The 23,336-nt window shown below is 43.0% G+C and overlaps 1 protein-coding gene across 1 annotated transcript in view; it reads left to right on the forward strand.

Annotated features, from left to right (window-relative positions):
• The window catches only part of DNER (delta/notch like EGF repeat containing), a 295,345-nt gene that overhangs the window by 220,068 nt on the left and 51,941 nt on the right, over nt 1-23,336 (forward strand). The window contains exon 8 of the mRNA XM_028105280.1: nt 12,935-13,159. Coding sequence (XP_027961081.1) covers nt 12,935-13,159 — 225 coding nt within the window. The remainder of the gene's footprint in view (nt 1-12,934; nt 13,160-23,336) is intronic.

The raw sequence follows: 23,336 nt of genomic DNA on the forward strand, positions 1-23,336 counted from the left end.
GGGCTAATGCATCCTTGCCTACCTCTTGGGCCTCATTTCTTACTACTCTCTGCTTTTCCCTCTCTAGCTGCTGGTCTCCTGCTGTTCTTCAAACACAACTGGGGCTTGAGAACTGTCCTCCAGGGGGCGCCATGCAGCTCAGAGCACAATGCTCCTTGGGGCATTTGCACCTGATGCTGTCTTTGCGGGAAGCCTTGCTCCAGACTTGACTATGGATCATTCCCTCAGGCCATTCACATCTCCTCAACCACCCTATTTAAGACATCCCCCAGTATTCTCTACCTCTTGCCTGCATCAGTATCATGTAGCACGAGTTAATGATATTGATTTACTTATCTTCATATTGTCTGTTTTCCTCACTGAAATCGAAGGTCCAAAGCAGTTCCTGGTACATGGTTGGTCTCCGTTTGTATAGGTTAGATAAATGAGTGCCCAAAGGAAAACACGATACTTTCTGGCTAAACCCTGAAATGTCCATTATTAATAGCCAATTATTTTTGCTCGTGTAACCCATCTGCTGTGTTATCTCTTTTGTCTTTTATCTGTTGAGTCGAAACTGAAGAAAAGTTGATTTAACATTCCTCTGACTATTTCCTAGTTATTTTTCATTTTCCTCTCTTAGATATAAATTTGTCTTTTTGTTCTGCTAAAGAAAAAGTCCTTAAGGTTATTTTTACTCTCTCGAATGGATTTTCTTAAAAATTAAAAGCTCCCCCCCCCCCGGAAAAAAATTAAAAGTCCCATTGTCAGTGCAGTCATCTTGGGTCTGTTACATCTTAGGGCTTCATAATTGCTTTTCCTAGATGTTCTCCCTTTTCTGCTTTATCTTGCCTATCTGCTTTCTTAGAATGAGAACAAATGTGGCCCCAGTTTCGTTTTCCATAAACATCAGCCAAAACCTCCTCTCTAATATCACTCCTCTTCCTTGTCTGTCCAGCCAAATCTTGGGCTTGCTTTGAGACCCCGTGCAAAACCCAGGCTCTCCCTCGAGGTTTTGCTGGCCTGCCCACCCCTGAGACGATCCCTCCTTCTTTTGCATCATTGCTGCTTCTAGAGCCTGTGCCATGCACTCATCCCGTGTAGACAGCCTGGGGCGGTCCCTCCAAACGCACTCTAGGCAAAGAAAAGACAGCCTCAGGTTGTTTGCTCATCATTCTAGATGTGTGTTTCTGGTCTCTTCTGGAAGAATAAGCTCTTTGAGAGTCAAGATGCTTCCTTCTCCTCGCTTCCCTTTGTTGCTCGTCAGGGCACTTAGATGAACCAAATTTCATCCCTTCATCTTTTTTTTTTTAAGATTTTATTTATTTATTTTGAGAGAGTGTGTGTGCCTGCACACACGGGGGGAGGGGCAGGGGGAGACGCAGAAGCAGACTCTACGCTGAGCGCGGAGCCCCACATGGGGCTCGATCCCACAACCCTGAGATCATGACCTGAGCAGAAACCAAGGGTCGAAGGCTTAACTGACTGAGCCACCCAGGCGCCCCTCATGCCTTCATCTTGATTCAGTGATTACTCACTTATGTATCTGTAATCAAAACAGCTAATGACTAACATTTATCCTTTTCATTTTGCCTTGTAACAAATCTGTTAGACTTGTGTAACAAATCTGTTAGAATATGTCCTCTGTCACTCATCCCCTCATTCATCTGTTCATTTATTCCATAAGTTTTTGCTGAGTGGCCTCTATGCTGGATGCTGAGGCTCAAGCCTGAGGAACCAACTTGACTCTTCCTCTTAGAAAGCATATGGTCTTGTTAGGGGTGGGAGAGAGAGATGACAGACAAGTAAACCAACACAACTGTGTCACTACAAATTTGGGAGAGTGCCATGAAGATAGTGAACTGGGTACTGTGATACAGAATAATAAAGGGATATGTTTCTGGGATGGGGTGATCGGGAAAGTCCTGCCTGTCGAACATTAAAGCCGGGAACTTGGGCGCCTGGGTGGCTCAGTCGGTTAAGTATCTGACTTTGACTCAGGTCATGATCTCAGAGTCCTGGGATCAAGCCCTGCGTTGGGCTCTGCACTCAGTGTGGAGTCTGCTTGAGATTCTCTGTCCTCCCTCTGCCCCGCCCCCATTCTCTCTCTCTCAAATAAATAAATAAAATCTTAAAAAAAAAAAAAAAAAGCCAGGAACTAAAACATCAAGTGTAAGCAGGTAGGAGCCACAACTTCCAGGCAGTGGAAATGGTATGTGGCAAAGGTCCAGGTGGGGAACGGCTTGTCATTTCTGGGAACTGAAGGGAAGCCGGTGGGGCCAGCTCCCAGAGAAAGAGGGGTCACTGAGTCAGTGTCATCCTGTCACAGTATGCAGGGCTTATTGCCCATGGAGGGGAAGCCCACATTTTATTCTAAGAGCAATGGGAAGCGATGCTAATATTCACATTTAAAGAAAATATTCTTATTACGGTTTGGAAAACTGGTTGTAGGGGTAAAACAGAATTGGGACTCTCATCAGAGGAAACTGTTGTAAAGACAAGGAGAGAAATAATTGGGGCTTTGACTGGAGTGGTGGCAGCAGAGATCAGTGTTTGGGGTCAGGAAGTATTTTGAAGATAGAGTCGATTAATATCCATGGATTTGTCAGACATGGGCTTAGGGGAGAGGAAGCAATCAGGTCTGTAAACCATTTGCCGAGCCAGTGAAATGACGGGTTAAGATTTTAAGTAACGCTGGATTCCGTCCTCCCTCTTGCTAAGACTGCAGAGACTGCTCCTGCCTCCATAGCTTTCTAGGTAGAGTGACTTCATGGTCTTGCAACTTAAAATGATCCAGGAGTGTTTTCTTTTGGTTTCAAAGGTCTGATTTCCACAATGTGTCTATCTCAAGGGTGTTGACTTCTTTATTTACGTAACAAATGCTCAGCAGGCAGAGTCATGTAAATATTGGCTCAAATACGGAATTCGAAGCAATGGTCAACTAGCTAAATTATAGTTTTGCATTAGCCCCTCTTTCCTTAGATTTCTTGCGTAGTTCTGTCGTGTTTACTTTCATTTTAATCCTTTAATCTTTCATCCTTCTCTAAACTTTCCCCTTGTTGCAGTGAGTTGTTTGAAATGTCTTGACTGCTGGCATTGTTTCTATGTGTTTGAGTTTTTCTCTGGGGCTATTGTGTTTTCTTTCCAGCATTTTCTAATGTCTATCATAGGAAGTTTGTATGACTTGGAAGAGACCACTGCAAACAAGAAACACCACTATCTTCATCATTCTCTCTGCACCTTTTGATTAACATTATTAAATAATTTTTTTATTTTCTGCCCTTCAAGTAGGATTATAAACCCAAATATATTTGCTCATTAGGTTCCAGTTGGGATCACATATTTATTTCTCCAGTGTAGTTAATCTTTTAATTTTTTAGTCAGTTCAGAAACACTATTATTATTGTTATTTTTTTAATTACAGTACGATATTCCACAAAGCAGCATTCTGTTTGTTCTCCATGTTTTGGAGTCTGAATGTATCCATGAATGTGGCTGAATCCAAGAATGTTAAATTTTGTTTTCCAGTCCTCTTGCTTTGGCCACCATAACTAATTTGGTTTGCATATTCTGCAAGAGGAATTTTCCAGAACATTTGCCTTAAGTGATCATTACTGATAGATTGACTTGTCAAAGGTCTGAAAGCGTTATGTTAATAGAAAGTGAAACTTTACCAAAGGCTATCTAAGATAATTGCTTTTACAGTTATAACGTGATGGAGGAACAGGAAAAAGCCTAGAGGTTCCTAGGATTGAATGTGGAGTTTGAAATTCTTTGTACGTAATGTATGTTGAGAGAAAGTGGGGAGAGGGGGAGGGAGATGCAGAGGAGAAAACAGGACAATCAAAATCTTGGTACATTTTTAGAATGGTTCTTGGAAACATGTTTCTTGGAAAGATGAAATGTGCTGGCTGAGTCTCAGCTACAGATGACCCCAAGGCCTCTCCTACCTTGTCCTGTAAGATACCTTTCTCCCAGCACTCACAGAACTGCACTGCACTGTTCACACAGAAGTGCACTGACAGTAAACTTTGCCTTAGCTTTGAGTCACAGACTTCTATATTTTTACACAGAGAAATCAGACTCCTATAGCACAGCCTCTGTTTGGGGGATCACTTACATCTACTCATTTATAGATCTAGAAATTGAATGCACATGGTTTCTTCCCTGGGCTATAGTTTAGTTTTTGACACTCCATTCAGGTAACATTCAAGCTTTCTGTGATCAGTATCGTGTTTACAAGCCAGCTTTGAGTCAGAATTTCAAGAACTTATACATTCACACCCGTGTAACGTGTATTGTGGCAAGAGCCATAAACTAGCCAACATCTGGCCTTGATCAGCAGATGGGGAGGCCAGGCCTGCATTGGTTGGCATCTTGGCTCCAAATCTGATATTGGGCTTATTTTAAAGATGACTTCTGGTTTTATAAGGAGTTGTTAGTACATGTGATATGTTTATTCCTTAGAACTCAAGTTTCATGATGGTATTTTTAAAATATTCTCCATGTGATACTGGAAATACTGAGAAGCAGCGAGGCCCAGGGCATTTCAAATGCACAGAGTTCAAAATTTATAATTGCTAAGGGATCTCCATGTTCTAAAGCTATCTTAAATTTAAAAAGTTAGGATACTGTTGGGTTTAATCTGGCTGTAATTTCTTTTGCTTGCATGGCACCTTCAGCTTTTCAAGTGCTTTGAGACAAACTCGCTTATGGGAGGCAGCCCAGCATGGGGCTTAAGAACATAGACGTGGAGTCATACAGACCTCATTTTGACTCTTGCTTTCCTCACTTACCAACTGATGTCCCTGGACTAGTTCTCTGATATATAATCTCTAAGCCTTCTTTTGTAAAAGTGGATAATAGTAGACTCTAACTGAGCCAGTGGTTGTGATAAATCAAAGCAATAGGTGCCAATTGCTTAATGTAGTGTCTGGTATATAATAAGAACTCAGTATTTGCTATTACTTTTAACACCGATTCCTCTTCCTTTTCCTCTATTAGTATAACTATTTGATTTATACAGCTGTCTTATCATCTCTATTTTTAACAAATGAGGAAGCTAAGACATCAAAGAGCTAGTTATTTGATTGCACTGGCATGGTTTATCAATCAGAATTTGGGTTAGTTGCAAACAACAGACACCCCAAATAACTGTAGCTTTATCCCAAGTTTAGAAGTCAGCTAACATAGGGGCACCTGGGTGGCTCAGTAGGTTAAGTGTCTGCCTTCAGCTCAGGTCATGATCCCAGGGTCCTGAGATCCAGCCCCGCTGGGGCTCCATGCTCAGCAGGGAGTCCGCTCCCCCTTCTCCTTCTGCCCCTCTGCCCCTCCCCCTTCGCCCTCTGCCTCTCCCCACCACTCACGCGTGCTTGTGAGCATGTATGCGCTCTCTCAAAAAAAAAAAAAAAAGTCAGCGAGGGTAAGTCCTCCAAATTTGTCTTTTTTTTTCTTTTTTCAATGTTGTTTTGGGTTTTCTAGGTTCCTTGCATGTCGATATAAATTAGAGAGTCACCTTGTCAATTTTGTACAAAAAAAAAAATCATTTCCTTTGGTTTATTCTCTTAGAGGAGACTATCCATTATTTCACCATTAAATGTGAGGTTACCTGCAAGTTTTTTGTTTATGCCCTGTCTGATGGAGGAAATGGCCACTGTATTAGTTTGCTGACAATCCCCCCCTTCAAAAATAATAAATGGATATTGATCTTTGTCAAACAATTTTCTCACATCTATCGAAATGACTAACTTGTTTCATGTGCATGTGTAAAGAATTTGTGTTCTGAGTCTTTGGGTGTAGTTTTATATTAATATTAATTAGGTCAAGATGGTTCAATAGTGTTTTGAAATATTGTAGACATGAGCTCATTCTGTCAGGTAATAAGAAAGAGGTCCTTCTCTGATGGGGTCCATTTCTCCCTCTGGCAGTTTTTTTTTTCATATATTTTGAAGTTCTCTTATTAGGTGTCTGCACATTTAGGGTTGTTGTATCTTCTTGATAGATTGCCCACTTTTTCATGTTAAATGGCCCTCCTCACCTCTGATAATACTCATGGTCTTAAAGTCCATCTTTTCTGACATAATATTGCCACACTAGGTTTCTTACACTTTTTTTCCTGTAGTGTATCTTTTCCCATCAATATTTATGTCTTTTTATTTAAAATGGGTTTCTCTGAGAGAGCATGTAATTCAGCCCGCTTTTTTTGTTCAGTCTTACAATCTCTGCATTGTTAGTATTTACTTTCAATGTAATTCTGGATAGGACTGGATGCTGTTTTCTCTTCGTCTCCTATGTTCTTTGTTTTATTCTTCCTTTCCTTCCTTCTTTTGGGAAAATCGAATATTTAGAAAATTTTTTTCTCTTCAGTTGGCTTTTTAAGGATATCTTTGTTTTCTGCTGTTGTTTCAGTTCTTAAGTTTTTGTTTTTATTTAGTGGTTGCTCTGGGCATTACAGTATTGAATGATAGTATAATTCTATCAACTACCCCCCCTTATTCTTTGTTCTATTGTTGTCATGTACTTTCTAAGTACGTTATAACATTATAATTCAGTGTTGTTAATTTTGCTTCAAATATCCAGTTAAGGAGCACCTGAGTGGCTCAGTTGGTTGGGCATCTGACTTTCGATTTCGGCTCAGGCTGTGATCTCAGGGTTGTGAGATTGAGCCCTGCATCGGGCTCCATGCTCAGCGGGGAGTCTGCTTTAGATTCTTTCTCCCTCTTCCTCTGTCCCTCCCCCCCCCACTCACCTTTGCACTCTCTCTCAATAAATAAATAAATAAATAAATAAATAAGATATTTAAATAGCTAGTTGTTTTTAAAGAAAAGAAAAAAACTTATCTCCAAATGTACCATTTTCAGTGTTCTTCATATCCTCCTATAAACTTGAGTTTCCATCCATATTATTATTTACATTCTGTTTTAATAACACGCTTTAATGTTTTTGTAGTAAGGTAGGTATGTTGGCAACAAATTCTCTTAGCTGTTCTTAGAAAATGTCTTAATTTAGCCTCATTATTTAAAGTTATTTTCCCTGGAAATAGAATTCTTGGAGATAGGTTTATTCTTTCAGGACCTTAAAGAGGTAATTTTGTTGTCTTTTGCCTCCATAGATCCAAATGAAAAGTCATCTGTAATTCTTTTCATTGTTCAATGTATGTATTTTGTCTTTTTCTTCTGGATACTTTTAATATTTTTTTCTAGTTTTTGGTGCTCAGTATTTTGACTATGAGGTACTTGTTTGTTTTCTTTGAATGTATCTTTCCTGGGGTTCACTGAGCACTATTGTCAATGGGTTATTTTCTACCAAATCGGGGCAAAAAAAAAACTCAGCCATGATCTCTATGGTCCAGACGGTAGAGTGAATGAAGGGATAAAATAAAACAGGGCAAAAGGTGCATGCTAACTCTCTTTTAAGGAAGTTTCTCAGAAACAACCTCAAGAGATTTCCATTTATATCCCATTGCCCAGAATTTCGTCGCTTACATCGGGCCACAGAGGAGACTGGCAAATGTAGCCATTATTCTGTGCAGCTAGGTGACCAGATGTTCTCCTGTGGTGAAAGCAGAGGAGACAGATATCAGAGAGGACGTGCCCTTTCTGCAACACATAGCCAGCAAGTGACAGAGCTCTGACAGATCCTGGATTACCTGTTTTCACATTCGCGGCCCTTCTGCTACACCCCAGGCATCAAGTGTTAAGGACAGGAAGTACTGGTTAGAAGCTTGGATTTGGGAGTCAGACTGCCTGCGTTCGAACCCCATCCTTGCCATTTACTAGCTGTGTAACCTTGGGCAAGTTACTTGATCTTCCTGTGCCTCTGTTAACCCATCTGAAAAGGAAATAGTATACTTAGCTCATAGAACCGAGACTAGGTTTAAATGAGTTAATATAGCCAGACCACTGGGAGCAGTGCTCAGTATGGACAAGTGTTTGCCGTTAACAGATACTGTTTCAGTGTCTTGTCCTTTTGAGCCTGTGCGGAAATGCTGCCAGAGACACCCCTGCCTGTCACCTCTTCCCACCACTGCTTGCTCTGGGACCCCACCTCCATTTGTCAGCCTCGCTGGATCACCCAATAACTGTGCACGTGTTTAGAGGACAGTGTGTGAGCACCACCTGATTCCAAAACACTCCCCCTTAGATATCTCCCGGGACTCCATCCCCAAGGATTCACGAACATATGAAATTTGATGACGTTCCAGAGATTGGCTGACAGGCCCGCCTCTCTCCTGTTGCCCTAACCACAAACTCTGGGTGTACAGGCAACCTGGAATTTCCCCAGAACTACTGCTTAAAGGAAGGAGCATCCAACATGTACTGAGCACCACCTGCCATCTTGTTTCATCCGACAGGGCAGGGGTCACCCTCATTTTATATGCAAGAAAATGAAAGCACAAAATGATTAAGTACTTTGCCCAAGGTCACACAGCCAGCCAGAAGATCCAAACTTTCATTTTCTGGCCTTGCCTTCTTTGTGTTTTAAAACTTTGTCCCTTTCTCTCTCTGGAAGGTCATTTAAGAGGTGGCTATGGAAGGTGTGAATCATTTACAGAGGATGTCCCATTAATAAGAGGATAACAATTGCTTGGGTGATGGAAATAGAGAATTTGCTGGTCACAGCAGTTGTGTCTTAGCTCGGGCTTCCATGACAGAATGTCATGGATGGTTGGCTTAAACAACAGACATTGCTTTCTCACAGGAATGGAGGCTGAGAAATCTGAGATCAGGGGACCAGCATGGTCAGGTTCTAGTGAGGACTGTCTTCCAGACACTTGCCTCAAGTATTAGCATCCACACCTGTGAATCTGATTCTCATCCATATGCGTCTCACCCCCAGCCCATGTCCTCTCCTTCACATCTCTTTCCTGAGACCAGATCTGCCTAGTTAACTGACTCCTAAGCAACCACAGAAGTACCTCAAGCCAACATGTACAAAACTGAGCTCATCATTCTGCCCTGGAAATCTCCTCCTCTGTTGATCCTTGTTGGTAACAACACCATCCACATTGTACCCTAGTCTGGAAAAGCACAATTATAACTTTCTTACTGAATGCTTGCTATTTGCCAGTCACTGTGCCAAATGGTTTCCAGAGTTTTTCATTTAAGTTTCGCAAAAACCATGTGCTGTCGGCATCATCGTGCCTATTCCATGAACGCAGAGACATAAGGTCAAGATGATTAAGGACTTGCTCAAGGTCTCGCGGTTACCTGTGGTCAGTAACTCCCACTTTGGCTCCAAAGCCCGTGGTTCACATTAAGTCACACAGAGAAAGCATACACACAGTGACCACAGATGTGTTTTAGTTACCAGAGAAGTGACTTATCAACATTTTAAACTAGGAGGGGTTCAAACAAGAATCCAGATTTCAGATATTTCTTGACAATTCAGAAGATTTGGCAAGGGGAACCACCTTCCAAATGGCAGCAGTGGGCTGCAGGTGGGCGGCAGCCACCCCCTTTGGAATGCATTCTGGGGGCATGCATTCTCCAGCCCGGGGCAGTCCCTACCACTCCCTGCTGTCTTGCCACTGGCCCACGTCCGTCGTCAGCGCTGCCTGCCTGACTTTCTGGTATTGGAGTTTAAGGCTCCTGTTGCCTTGTGTCCGTAGGCTCTCCCCTCTCTTTCATTCTTCCACCATCTAATGGGTCCCTGAACTGACAGTGTTGCTTGTGCAGTCATTTACTGTCTGTCTCACATTCTTCATCCCTAATGCTACAAATTGTTCCTCCTAACCTCTCACCCCAGTTACGCTAGTAAACACCTGCTTTCCTGCTTCCAGTCTTGATAGCCATTAATTCATTCTCCACACTGCTTACAATTAGGGATATATATAAAAAAAAACAAAACAAAACAGGAATAGATGATGTCCAGGGGCTTCAGAATGAAATGTAGACTCCTTACAGAGGCTTACAAAACTGTTCATGATCTGGCCTCTGACCAGGGGCCTCATTTATGTTCACTTTCCACTCTCCCCTTGACCTTATTGAAATATGGGCTCTCCCCTTCACATCTCCTTGCATATTTACTCATCTTTCTCTCTTACTTGGAATATGCTATGTGGATTATGTGAATATTTGTAATGGAGTCTATCAACATGAGTCTAGAGTGATTGCCTTTCTAAAATTTGTATTTTTTTAAAATTTTGACTGGATGGATGAGTCTTCGATTTCTTTTTCCACTCAGTTACAAACAGGATAGAAACATGAGTCCCGGTTATGTTTATACATCTTAACACCTTAACTGTCCCATCACTGACTTCTCTTCTGTGCCGTATTGCAGAGTAGCAAGAGATTGGGCTTAGTATCCCCGCTCTGCCATCTACTAGCTATGTAGACTTCAACAGGCTACTTTATGTATGTTTCTGTGTCATCTGTTAAGTAGAGCTACTAAGGGTTCTTTTATCATACAATTACAGTGGGGTTTGGAGAAATAATGCATGGAAAGGCTTAGAACCATCTGGTGCACACCAGCCCCCAGGGGATGTCCACTATTTTTGTTACTCTTACCATTCTAATTTAATTCACTTATTCAGCATTGGATCAGGAGCTCTTTCAGGAATTTTGCTATGTATCTTTTTAGAACCCACAACAACTTTATGAAGAAAATAATTTCAGCTCTTTTCTGGCTGAGGCAGCAGATTAGAGCGGTCGGGGCTTGCCTTGGTCGCTGTTTGTCCCATGGTAATAAGTATTTAAGTATCTCCTTTTCAGTCAGAGTAAAATGGAACACATCTCATGAAAGATGGAATTATATTCCATTCCAGGCCGTGAAGGGATTCATTGGCGAATTCAAGTGTTATTAAAACTGATGTGGGACATTTTTAGTATGATTTCTAAAATTTAAAAACTACCATGAACTCTATAAAATGTTGAATAGAATTGGATTTTGAAAAGATTTTCTATTTCTGGGTGGAAAAATACCAAGTTGATTATGCCAATTTATGAGGGATGCTTCAGACAATTAAGTCTGGGAGCTATTTTTGTTTGTTTTATATATTCACTGTGTCCTTAACAGTAACAACAGAAATTGCCAATATTGTCAGGAGTTCTGTGTGAAGATGGGTAAATACAAACTTAAATGTAGACAAGAAGGGGCGCCTGGGTGGCTCAGTCAGTTGAGCGTCTGCCTTCGGCTCAGGTCGTGATCTCGGGCTCCTGGGATTGAGTCCCTCATCAGGTTCCTTGCTCAGTGGGGAGTCTGCTTCTCCCTCTGCCCCCCCCCCACCCCCCCACTCGTGCTTTTTCTCTCTCTCAAATAAATAAATAAAATCTTTAAGAAACGTAGACAAGAAAAGTTGAAGAGAATATTGGAATAAAAACTATTAGTAAAATTATTTCACTTTGTTTCTAAAATTTGAACCACCTTCATTTCATTTTCAAGCTGCTCTTATACTGTGAAAAGAATAGGTTTTACTAAAGCATTTGAAATCCCTACATGGGTACACAAACCTACAGACCCCCATATACGTATGTACACATTTTAAAATTGAGAAATACTGAAACACATATACAGAAAACAAAATAAATATCACCTACACAATTAGCACATTTAATATATTTTTTAAATTGTACCTTAGTAAGAGGTACAATTTAGATATCAATTTCATTCATTTTAGGTACATAACTCAGTGCTTTTTGTAAACGTATCACCACGATGCAATATTAGACCATTTATGTCGACCCCAAAGACTGCTCATGGCCATTCAAGGTCAGTCCCTCTTCCTACCCGGCCCCAGGCAAGCACCAATCTATTTTCTATATTTATAGATTTGCTTTTTCTGGACATTTCTTTTTTTTTTTTAAGATTTTATTTATTTATTTTGAGAGAGAGAGAATGAGAGACAGAGAGCATGAGAGGGAAGAGGGTCAGAGGGAGAAGCAGACTCCCTGCTGAGAGGGAGTCTGATGTGGGACTCGATCCCGGGTCTCCAGGATCATGACCTGAGCCGAAGGCAGTCGCTTAACCAACTGAGCCACCCAGGCGCCCCTCTGGACATTTCTTATAAGTAGAATCACAATATGTGTTGTTTTTTAACTGCTTTCTTTCAGTAGCGTAATTTTTTGGGGTGCATCCACAATGTAGCATGAGTGAGAACGTAGATCCCTTTTATTGCTGGGTAGTATTCCATTATATAGACACACCATAGTTTGTTTATCCATTACAGTAACCAACTTAAAAAGTATATATTTAAGAAACCGCTAACAGTGGCTCTTCTAGAGAGAAGAATGAGGTGTAAGGGATTTGGGTGGGAGATCTTTTCATTGTTTACTATTTTATATGGGTTTATTTTTTAAATTCAAGATATATTTTTTTGAAGCAAAGGTAAAGAATGCCTTTCCTCCAGCAAAATGTATAAAATAAGAGGACAAAGCCCTCCACTGACCCCAATCCCCCCTTCCTGAACGTAATCACCATTAATTTATTTTTGGCATCTTTCTAGACTGTATGCGCGCACACATACATAATAAGCACATGTACACCTATAAATATACTCATGTCCCTGTATGTCTGTACATCTAAGTGGTCATATATCTTACATTTCAACAAATTGGAACCCCAGGGCTTAATATTTTAACCCCCAGTTCCCAAAGCTAAGAAGACCTGCCTTCCCCCTATCGTTGGGTTGTCTGTATCTGAAAACTGTTAAATGAGTTAATCACTTCACAGTGAGGAACATTTAAGAATGGATCCAGTTTATTTATTTATTTTTAAAGATTTTGTTTATTTGAGAGAGAGAGGGAGAGCACAGAGGGAGAGTGAGAAGCAGACTTCCTGCTGAACAGAAAGCCCCATGCTGGGCTCGATCCCAGGACCCTGAGATGACCTGAGCTGAAGGCAGGTGCTTAACCATCTGAGCCACCCAAATGCCCCATGGACCAAGTTTATTAGCTATGATGTGTGAACACGGTTTAATTTATTTTTTACCCGTCCCCCTGTCTGTGTTTTCTGGCAGGATACTTCGGCGCTGCCTGCGAGGAAAAGGTGGACCCCTGTGCCTCGTCCCCATGCCAGAACAACGGGACCTGCCACGTGGACGGCGTGCATTTCAGCTGCAGCTGCAGCGCGGGCTTCACGGGGCCAGCGTGCGCCCAGCTCGTGGACTTCTGCGCGCTCAGCCCCTGCGCGCACGGCACCTGCCACAGCATGGGCACCAGCTATAAATGCCTCTGTGACCCAGGTTGGTACAGTCATGGAATGCAAATCCTTGCTCTCTTCAGTCTCAGACTTTGACCTTTTGTTTTGCATCTGGGCAGATGTTGGCTCCCCAAATGCGTTCGCTTGTCCATAGGCATGCAGCCCACTCATTCATGACATCCTTTCTCTTTAGACTTACTCTTGGCAGGGTTTTAAAAACACCCTTTCCCCTCTCTGTGAGCAGGTCACAGTCATTATGACAAAATAAGAAAAATACAAGTAAGCAAAATAAGAAAATTAAAAACAGGCTTAATCTCCGAACAGCTTAATTATTTTTTAACGATTTACTAGAGGTCATTCCCCAGCTTTTACTGGATTGTATATCTTTTAATACCATGTTCTTAGGTTAATGGAGTATGTTTTTCTTTTTTAATGGGCATAAAAAGCAAGACGTAATCCATTTAGAATTTTCTCATCTATTAAAATTCTTACTCTGTGCACTGTATGTGTTATCGGACCTATGACGCCCTCTGCAAATGTTCAGAAGTTCCATCATTTATTTTCCAAAGGTCTTCTGCATTGTACTGATTTTTTTATTGTGTAAATTTTGAGACTCAGAAGTCACAGTGATTTCTAGTCAAAATTTGTGCCGGTGCAACCTACCTGTGTGGTCCTGAAAAGAACACACATGGGTGACTCTTTCTGGTCGCTTCTCTTCTGCCTCTGTCTCTCCTTCCTTGCACGAACTAGCCTTTCAGAATGCATTGAAGTGCGACTCCTCACATGTGTGCCTGACCCGTCCGCACGGAGGCCAGTTCCCTGGTTTTGCTGGAGTCCCAGGTCTGCTCGTGCAATGCCTTCCACCTGGGTGCCTGCTCCCCTGTCACCCCGTTTCACCTGCAGGCTTCTCCTTCTGGGCCCAACACACTTTCCTCCCTCTGAATTCCACAGTCACCCTCAATATCACTTGCCTGGTCTTTAAAACATTATATTAATTGTCTTTCTCCCCATTGGGGGTAGGAGGAAGTGTATTTTATTAGTAACCTTTGTGTAACCATAATAACCCCAGACCACCATTTAGCGAGCATGAATCTTTCTAGGTTTTGAGGTGGGTGCTTCACATCTCTGGTCCTTACGGTGCCCTCCCTGCAAGCTAGATATTGCCGAGCCACATTGATGAATTGTGTCATTCTTGCTTTAGTCATGTGCCTGCAGCCATACACCCAGGAGGGGGCTGAATGCAGGTGCCAACCCAGGTGCCGTGGTCCTAGAACTTTCAAGGGGCACATCTCATACTCATGATTCAATGAAGGAATTAGTAGGAAATCCAGCTAAGCACTGAGGGGTATTGAAAAACCTTTTCATGGAGACTCTTAATTTTCTGGTTTTATATATATATATGGAGGGGAGCCTGGGTGGCTCAGTCAGTTAAGCATCTGACTCTTGATTTCAGCTCAGGTCATGATTTCAGGGTTGTGAGATTGAGCCCCATGTCAGGCTCTGTGCTCAGCACAGAGTCTGCTTGTGCCTCTCCTTCTGCCCTTCCCCTGCCCATGCTCTCGCTCTCTCTTAAATAAATAAATAAAATCTAAAAAAAAGATATATATATCTATATGAAGAGAGAAATATTGGAAGAGATTGATTTTAAGGAATTGGCTCATGTAATTGTGAGAATGGGCAAGTTCTCAATCTATAGTGCAAGATGGCAGGCTGGAAACTCAGGCAGGGTTTCCTTGTTACAGTTTTGAGACTGAATTCCTTCTTAAGAAACCTCACTCTTTGCTCTTAGGCCTTCAACTGATTGGATGAGGCCTACCCACATTTTGGAGGATAATCACTTTGCTCAAAGCCTACTGCTTTAAAAATGAATCTCATCTAAAAAATACCTTCACAGCAACATCTAGACTAGCGTTGGACAACATATCTGGGTGCTGTGGCTTAGCCAAGTTAGCACATGAAATTAACGCTCACAGTAACATTTTTGGGTTTCCCATTAAACCTTGAGGTGAAGAAGTTTCTCCACCTCTCCGTCTGCCATGAGATACTTTCCTGTGCTTACCCCCCATCCTCTCCTGTCAGAGCCACGGTGCAAATGGGAATGGCTTCCCCCCTGGAAGCCCAGTTTTCCACCATGCGTGGGGCAGTGTGGGTGCCATGGAGCTGGGCATGCTGAGGCGGAGGCAGCGCAGGGCGGTACCCTTGCCTGTTGGGAATGTGGAACACGAAGACCACTGTGTCTGCAAATGAAGCAAGCTGCAGTGGTGCTGGGGAGAACACAGTCTCACCCATGTCATGACTCATGAGTGCGTGGCTCCCAGAGCTCTGCGTGTCATACGTGTGGCATCATCCCCCAGCCCCCCGGCAGCCATCGGAGGCAAAATGGTTCTGTCAGGAACTTCCTCCCTACTTGGATACAAGACTCCTGAGAGTGCTGCTTCCATCAGTGAAGGCCCACCCAAGGAAAAATCAAATATCATAAGACCAGAAGGGAGCTCTGTTTTCTCCTCAGATTTTCTTTCTTAATCATACTTTTTCTTTCTAATTAGTTGGCTTATTTTTAAAACTTTAAATGGAATGTAGTTATTTAAAGGTAAATGTTACTTTGTGTGGCTGACTATTATGAAAATGTTGCTTAATACTATGAGTTTATCAACAGGTAAGAGCAGGCTTACATGGGTCCTACATAGAAAATGTGTCTCCTACTCTTTCTTTGCACACTGGGAGGTGAGAACCGACCTGTGAGATCCCATCCCGTTGACTAACACCATAGGAAACTTACAGGACTTCTCTGGACCTCAGTTTTTATATTTTTATGAAGAACATCTTAGATACTTGTCAATTCAGCGGTAGTTGGTGTCACAGCCTAGACTGGGACAAGTTGCTGACCGTGGTCTGCTGTGTGTGAGACGTTAAATGTGGCATGTGGCACGTTTCCAGGCATGGAGTAGTAAGAGCTATTGCCCTTTCTTTCCATCCACGGACAGTCCAGCATCTCTTTTCTTTCTTTCTTTTCTTTCTTTCTTTCTTTCTTTCTTTCTTTCTTTCTTTCTTTCTTTCTTTCTTTCTTTCTTTCTTTCTTTCTTTCTTTCTCTCTCTCTCTCTCTCTCTCTCTCTCTTTCTTTCTTTCTTTTTTCTTTCTTCCATCCTTCCTTTCTTTCGTCCTTCCTTCCTTCCTTTTTTTAAGATTTTATTTATTTGAGAGGCAGAGAGAGAGCACCAGTAGGAGGAGGGGTAGAGGGAGACGGAAAAGCAGACTCCCTGCTGAGCAGGGACCCCCCCCCCCCCCCGCCCCGATGTGGGACTTGATCCCAGGACTCTGGGATCATGACCTGAGCCAAAGGCAGCCGCTTAACCACCTGAGCCACCTAGGTGCCCCCCAGCATTTCTTCTTAAGCTGTAGAAGGGTAAAGTATCTCTTGTTTAAATACTACTTTCTCCTCCAGCTGGTCTCTACTCAAACTTCAGTCCTGGCCCACTGGAGCATTTAGCTTGGTAATAGTCAAATGTCCAGTCACTAAGTAGCCTTAAAAAGCCTGAAGAAACATGTATTCCCTCCCATGATTCCTTCATTTATTAGGTGGTCTCTCCCCCGGACAGAGCCTTGGAGTTCTGTCAGAGTTCTCTAATCGAATTTGGGAGATAAAATTGCTTTCAGAGGGGTTGCTTCCTCAGATCATTAGGTAACATTGTGTGAAATAAAAAAGGTATCTTAACATCTGGGAAGAATTTACATTTTAAGAGGTGAAAATGACAATTCTCTGAATATGAAATTTTTAGTCTTAATCTTTTGGAGCATGTAATTGCTTTACCACTAGTTTGCATAATAGAAGAATCTCACAAGAATAGGTGAAATTGGGTGTCTGGTTGAAGAGTGGCAAGCCTGATCATCTTTACAGAGAGCAAACCAATCCCATTTCTTAAAATGACAGCAGATTGAAATCATGTCAGGTTGATAATTAGTTCCCATCAGACAAAATGCCATTTGGATGACTACAAATCAGATTTGCCAGGTGCTTTATTTTCAAACCTCATTTTTAGCTTATCAGGCTAGGGATTTCTGATGGGATTTTAATATTAAATAATAAAATGTCAGCACTGAGTAATCACTGAAATATTATCTTTCAGTGACAGTGTTAAGTGATAGGCTACAAATATGCCAAAAAAGAAATGGCAAATTGAAATCTCCCCAAGACTAGAGAAAGTGAGAATTTGGAGCCTTGTAAGCATTGTAGGGTGGAGTGCCAAAGTGCGAGGAACTTGCCGGGGGTGGAGGGGGCATGCTTGCTGGTGGAAGCCATGGTGTTTCATGCGCTCTCAGTACAACAGTAGCATCTGCAGGTGTCGTTTGGATGATGACCAATACTGGAAGGAATCCCTGGTTGGAGATGGTTTGCCTGAGTTCACTGGTCTTGGCCCCTGCCTAACGCAATTGAATCATTACTCTGACCTTGTTTGTTGAATTGAATTAACCACACCATTATAGAATGTGCCTTAAGTTCCTATTTAAAGGATTTAAAATATAAGACATCAGAGGATTTTTACATGGCTATACAAATACCAGGTTTTGTCTTTGTGAATAACCTTAGATGCTCATTGGTTGTCACCAGTGAGACCTGGGGCAAGTTGCCAATCATGTGTCTCTGCTGATTCTTCTCCACCAGAGGGTCAGTAACTCATTTAGATCCTCCAGGCTATAAAAGAAAAAAAATCTAGACTTTTTCCGAAGAACATCGTTTTAAAGGAAGCTATAGGAATTTCAGATACTTTTTACATACGCCCTACGTGCGGGCTGCACCTCTGGTCTCTGAGGCCGGAAAGGTAGCCATCATTGCTGCCTTCAAACTCAGACTTGGCAATATCAGCACTCTGATAATGTCTTCTGGAAACACAATCTAAGATAAAACTTACTGCTTTGGATTTCAGTAGCAATTCAACAGCCAAAAAGAAAAAAGCTACACCTACAAGATACGAAGCCATTTAGCTTGCTAATGAATGCTTAATTGCATTTAGATTCTTGGATATGTACAGTGGACAGCTTTCATCTTTTATGAACCAGAAAACTTTCTTTACTAGGTTCACTAAGATGGAGACAATTCTTATGTTTAACAAGCTCTAAGGGGTTCCTGATCTACATGGCGCAGTATCCCTAAGAATTATAGATTGTATACAATATATTGTCTTTTCCCACATCCCAACTCTATTACCATGCCCTTATTTTTTTTATATTGCAAAATATGATATCTGTCCTCACCATGGGGATCCCAAATAGAGTCCTGTCTACCTAGCTAACAGCTGTTAGCTCCTGTTGGACACAGGGACATAAACAATCCCACAGAAACTGACACCAGACATGGTCACTCCTAGGCCATGATAGTGAGACAAACAAGACCATTTCATAATTCTAAGTACAGACAAAACCAAGGTCACCATGCAACCGACACAAGGCCACACTTCCCCCTCCCTCACAAATAAATTGAGGGCCAGCTGCTTCTTTACCAGTTACAGCTTTGACCTTGAGCTAGCTTGCCCTTGCTATAGATAAGATTTTTTGAGATACTAAAGCATAGAGCTGCTTCTGCTTTCTGACCCCCCACTCTAGAGTGAATCATGCCCAGATCATCCAGCTGGAGTTCAAATCCTGTAAGTAGCGTCTAACCCCCTTTTACAGAGACACCTCCTGGTTCCCATGATGTGTGATCTCCCTTGCTGCAGTGAGTGATAAACCCGACTTGTTCAACTCTAGGTGTATCCCTGGTAGCCTTTAGTTGGAGAGCATTGACTGGACTTAACTGATTGAAATACTCAAAATATTGAAAGTTCAATCAATTGAAGTTTTGTATTAACAACAGCCCAGTCAGAATTTCCAATGAGCTGGACAGGGAAATATTGTGGATTTATACACGGGGGAAGGACGCTATGGAACAAAAGTCCTGGGTGAGGGTGGGAGGGGGAGGAGAAGGGAGGTCCAGAGAACAGTAGATGCAGTTGGCTGCAGAGTAAGTTGCCCTGCGTGCCGTAATGAATGGTAAGGCTGAAATGCTCACTGGGGCACGCTGGGGAGACTCTAGATGCTGAGTTTGCAAAATGAAGACTTGGGGACATTTTGCATTGTATGGGAACTGATCTGTGTTTTATTTATTTTTTTTTAAAGATATTATTTATTTATTTGACAGAGAGAGACACAGAGAGAGGGGGAACACAAGCAGAGGGAGTTGGAGAGGGAGAAGCAGGCTTCCGGCTGAGCAGGGAGCCCAATGTGGGGCTCGATCCCAGGACCCTGGGATCATGACCTGAGCCAAAGGCAGGCGCTTAACCCGCTAAGCCACCCAGGCTCCCCTGATCTGTGTTTTGGAAAGATTGTTCTGATAGAATTGGGAGATTTCTAGGAAGAATGAGTGATTCTAGGAAGAATGGGGAAGAAAGATTATCCTGGTAGAATTAGATATTACAGATCGATCGAATTACAGTCAAGAAGAGAAGGTAAAACAGCAGAGGAGTCGGGAAGCTCAGGCAGCTGGCAGTGAGGGCTTGAACCTATGGCAGTGGGAATGAAAGGTTGGACCTAAAATCTAACCGACAGGTGGAATCATCAGAGTTGTCAGCTGAATGCAGGGAATAGGGTCAGAATGGAGCCGAAGGTACCTCTCCAGCTTTAACTTGGGAAACTCAGAGAAATAGGAGAATGTGCAGAAGGAGCCTTAAGCCTCCCACAGCACGGGACGCAGAGGAGTCTGCCCCAGTGGTGTCCATACCTGCTGCCATGGCCATACTTCATCACCATTTTGTTTTTATTCTAATTTGGGGGGCATTCGGGGAGAATTAGTGATATCTGCCTTCTTTAGGCTGGTGACCCGAGGGGTTGATAGAAGGGGAGAAAGGACACCAGTAATGAGGGAAGGGCACTTGCTGGTGGAGCATATGGAGTTTTTATGAGAGTCTTGATGTTAAAATCTATTCACGAGCCTGCTTTTTAACCTCGCTTTAAATGGCTAATCCGCATGTTTGAAAGTGTTGATGAACCGGCCTTTAATTACGGAGGATCTCTGTTCCTTCTTCTCCCACCACTCCGCTTAAAATTCAAGTGGTTGAGAGCTCATTCGTGGCTGAACTATTGTTGAAAAGGAATGGAGGTTTACGTTTACCTGCTCGCCGTAGGTTTTAGAAATCATCTGTGAAGACAGAAGAAAGCATTTGACATCCCCTTACCTGAATGCAGGCCAGGGATGGCAGCTGATAATAGCTTGCTTCACTACGCTGTGCATTTCTGAGGATGGCTCTATGTGAGACACTGCCATCACATAATTGCAGGAACTTCTCATGAAGTTCATGGCTGTGAAGGTCAGATGGGGACATATTTGAAACTCTTTTACAACTAAGCCCTTGACTCTTACTTTGTTTTGTGGTGGGGACTTAATTACGATCGCTAGTGTTTTTCAGCTTTGCTGAGAGTCTGGGCATCTGGAATTGAGAACTCAAAGTCATCATCCTTGCCTCTCTTCCCAGCTGTGAGGGAAAGGGGTCTGGCTGAGAGTTGAGCAGAGCCCAACTCAAGTCTCTGCTTTGTCACTGAGCAGCTGTGCGGTTGGCCTCTGGCAGCCTTAGTTTCCTCTTCTACGAAATGGGGATGAACCATAAAGCTCAAATGAGATGATGCATGTGGTCTTGCGCTTTGAAATCTATAAAACATGAAGCAGTTGTGCAGATGTCAGCTCTGCTTTTCCCTGGGGAAGATCAGTGAGGAATAATTAAATCTGTGCCCCGATTCTTTTCATATGAGGTTCAAGGCTAGAGTTGGAGTGGAGGTGGGATCCGTCTTCATGGCCGTAGTGGGTACAGGTCCACCTTCTTACAGGATTAAGTGATTGCTTGCTGCCTGGGCTCTTGGTGGCTTCAGGGATAAATATTTAAGAGCCTGGTGCTGGGTGGAGCTCTTTTAAGTGCAATGGGTCCTCGGATCGCCACAGTCCTTAAGTAGGGGGACCATGGTTGTTGCCGTTTCTGAGCCCAAGACTACAGAGCTAGTTAAGGATGAAGCCAGGATTGAACCCCAGGCATTTGGGATCCAGAGCCTCTGTTATTTCAGAATAAACAGGAAATGGGTTCAAACTGTGGCTTTGACTCACTAGTGATAAGTAAAAGACTGAAAAATGAAATATTTTAACCAGATTTCCTAAGCAGTAGTTGTCTTAATAGCTACCTCAGAAGAACACATTAAATTGGGGTTCATCAGGACCTTGTATATATCCAGGTAATGCTCTTCATCCAGGCAGCTTTGCCTAAGTAGCTCGCATCTATAAGAACTGCCTATGTCCGGACTCTGTGCCAGTCACTTGACAAAATTCTCTCTTACTTAACCCCAGGTTGTAGTATTCCCATTTTTTTAATTCTTGGATGAAGAAGTTGAGGCAGTGAGAGTATGAACAGTAGGAGGCGGCGGTGACAGAGCCCCAAATTTAACTGGGTTTGCCTAGCACTGAAGTTCTTGACCAATAGGTAGACTCTCAGCAGAAGCCTACTTGTGCCCCCCTCCCCCCAGTTATGTGGGAACCTGGGCACTCACATATGTTTGAGCCAATCACAAGAAGAAGCTTCTAGACTCCTCTTGTCTCAGCACAGCTCCTGAGACGAGGCTTGAAAAGCGGCCTTGGTTGTGGTCCAGTGAGTGGCCCCTGGTTCCTTCCTTCCCAGCACAGAGAAACGCAATTCTGACTTGCAAAGAGATTGAGCTGCTCGTGGGGAGGGGGACCCCTTCCACTTTTATTACACCACAGATTCAGCTCCTTCAAAATTGTTGCTGGGGGCTACCTGGGACTGAAACTTAGGACCGCATCTCATCTGGTGCGTGCTGCTTACACCTGCTTAAATAGACTGCTCTCCTGTGACTCAGATGAGAAATACAGACATGGCCACAAGACAGATGTGTCACCCTTCAGCTGAAGTGGTCTCTCTCTTGAGGGGTGGTGCTTCTCACTCCTCGGGGCCCCAATGCCTAGAAGACATACAACCTTTTTTCTTACCACTGCAATCTGAAAGTCCAGACCACAAGGCAGTACACATTCCTTAGTCCACACTTCCTTTCAGTTGGGCTTATCCCATCTAAAGACATACTTTTACTAATGAATTAAACCTCGGACATTCGCTCTGATCTGTAGCATCAGAAACCATCTGGTATTGAAAAAAATGAAACATGATCCGGATCACCATCAACATATCATTAAGACTTCAGTCCAAACAGCTAACGATCTCTCCAGGCAACTCCTCTAAAGCCACATGGGATTTTAGATGGAGCACTGTGGTATTGCATAAGGAAGCAGCTGATGACACGGGAGAGGACAGGCTTCTCCACAAAATCGGTAAGTGCTTTTGAGTTGACAATGTGCTGGAATAAAAAAAGAGGTCATGTATCACTCTGCTGCAGGCACACCTAGGGGCTCAGAATCTTCATTAAAATGGGAGCAATTTTGTAAAAGCACTCAACATAAGCAGCAGCTTCCATCATGTGCCCTTAAATTGAAAATTAATGACGGTGATAGAAAACCAACGGAACAAATGCAGGGCATTGTCCACAGGTTTTTAGACAAATCCAAATCAATAAAGAATTTAAAAGCGCAGTGAAGCTAAAAGGCCAGGGGAAAAAAAGTAGAACATGCAAGCAAGTCTCCTTTGGGGTTGTCTATTTGGGACTCGGGATGCAGGCTGCCGTCGGTCACCCTATATCTCAGACCGTCCCCTACAACAGCACATTGTCACAGGGGCCCCAGCCCTGAGGTTCTGGGGCCTAGCTGTGCCTCCACTACGGACAGTGACGACAGACCACTGCCCCCGAGCCACTCCGTGGGAAGGGGTAGGACATCCAAGCTCTCTCCAGGCAAAGAACGAAAAAACAAAAGCCAACTGTGAAGAGGAAAGAACATTTCAGGGACATTCCCAGAGCCAGATGAAAAGGAATGGCCTCGAAGGCATCCGGGGCATATGGGCAGTCCGTGCTCACGCACGTGTCTGGCGCATGGCTGGAATGATGGGGGCCTCTGGGCGACATGTTGCTCATTCAGCAGACCAGTCTGGGCTCGTTCACATGGCAGCTGGGTTGCAAAAGCAGCAAGAGAGGACAGGCCCAATGCATAAACGCTCTTTAAAGCTTCTTCTTCTGTTGTGTTTGCCAATGTCTCACTGGCAGGGGCATATCATAGGTCAAGTCCATAGACTCCTTCTTCCAGTGG

This window comes from Eumetopias jubatus, unplaced genomic scaffold (genome assembly GCF_037043125.1).
Source record: "Eumetopias jubatus isolate StellerSeaLion01/CBP00866 unplaced genomic scaffold, mEumJub1_p1.0 scaffold_3, whole genome shotgun sequence".
Taxonomy (NCBI): Eukaryota; Metazoa; Chordata; class Mammalia; order Carnivora; family Otariidae; genus Eumetopias; species Eumetopias jubatus.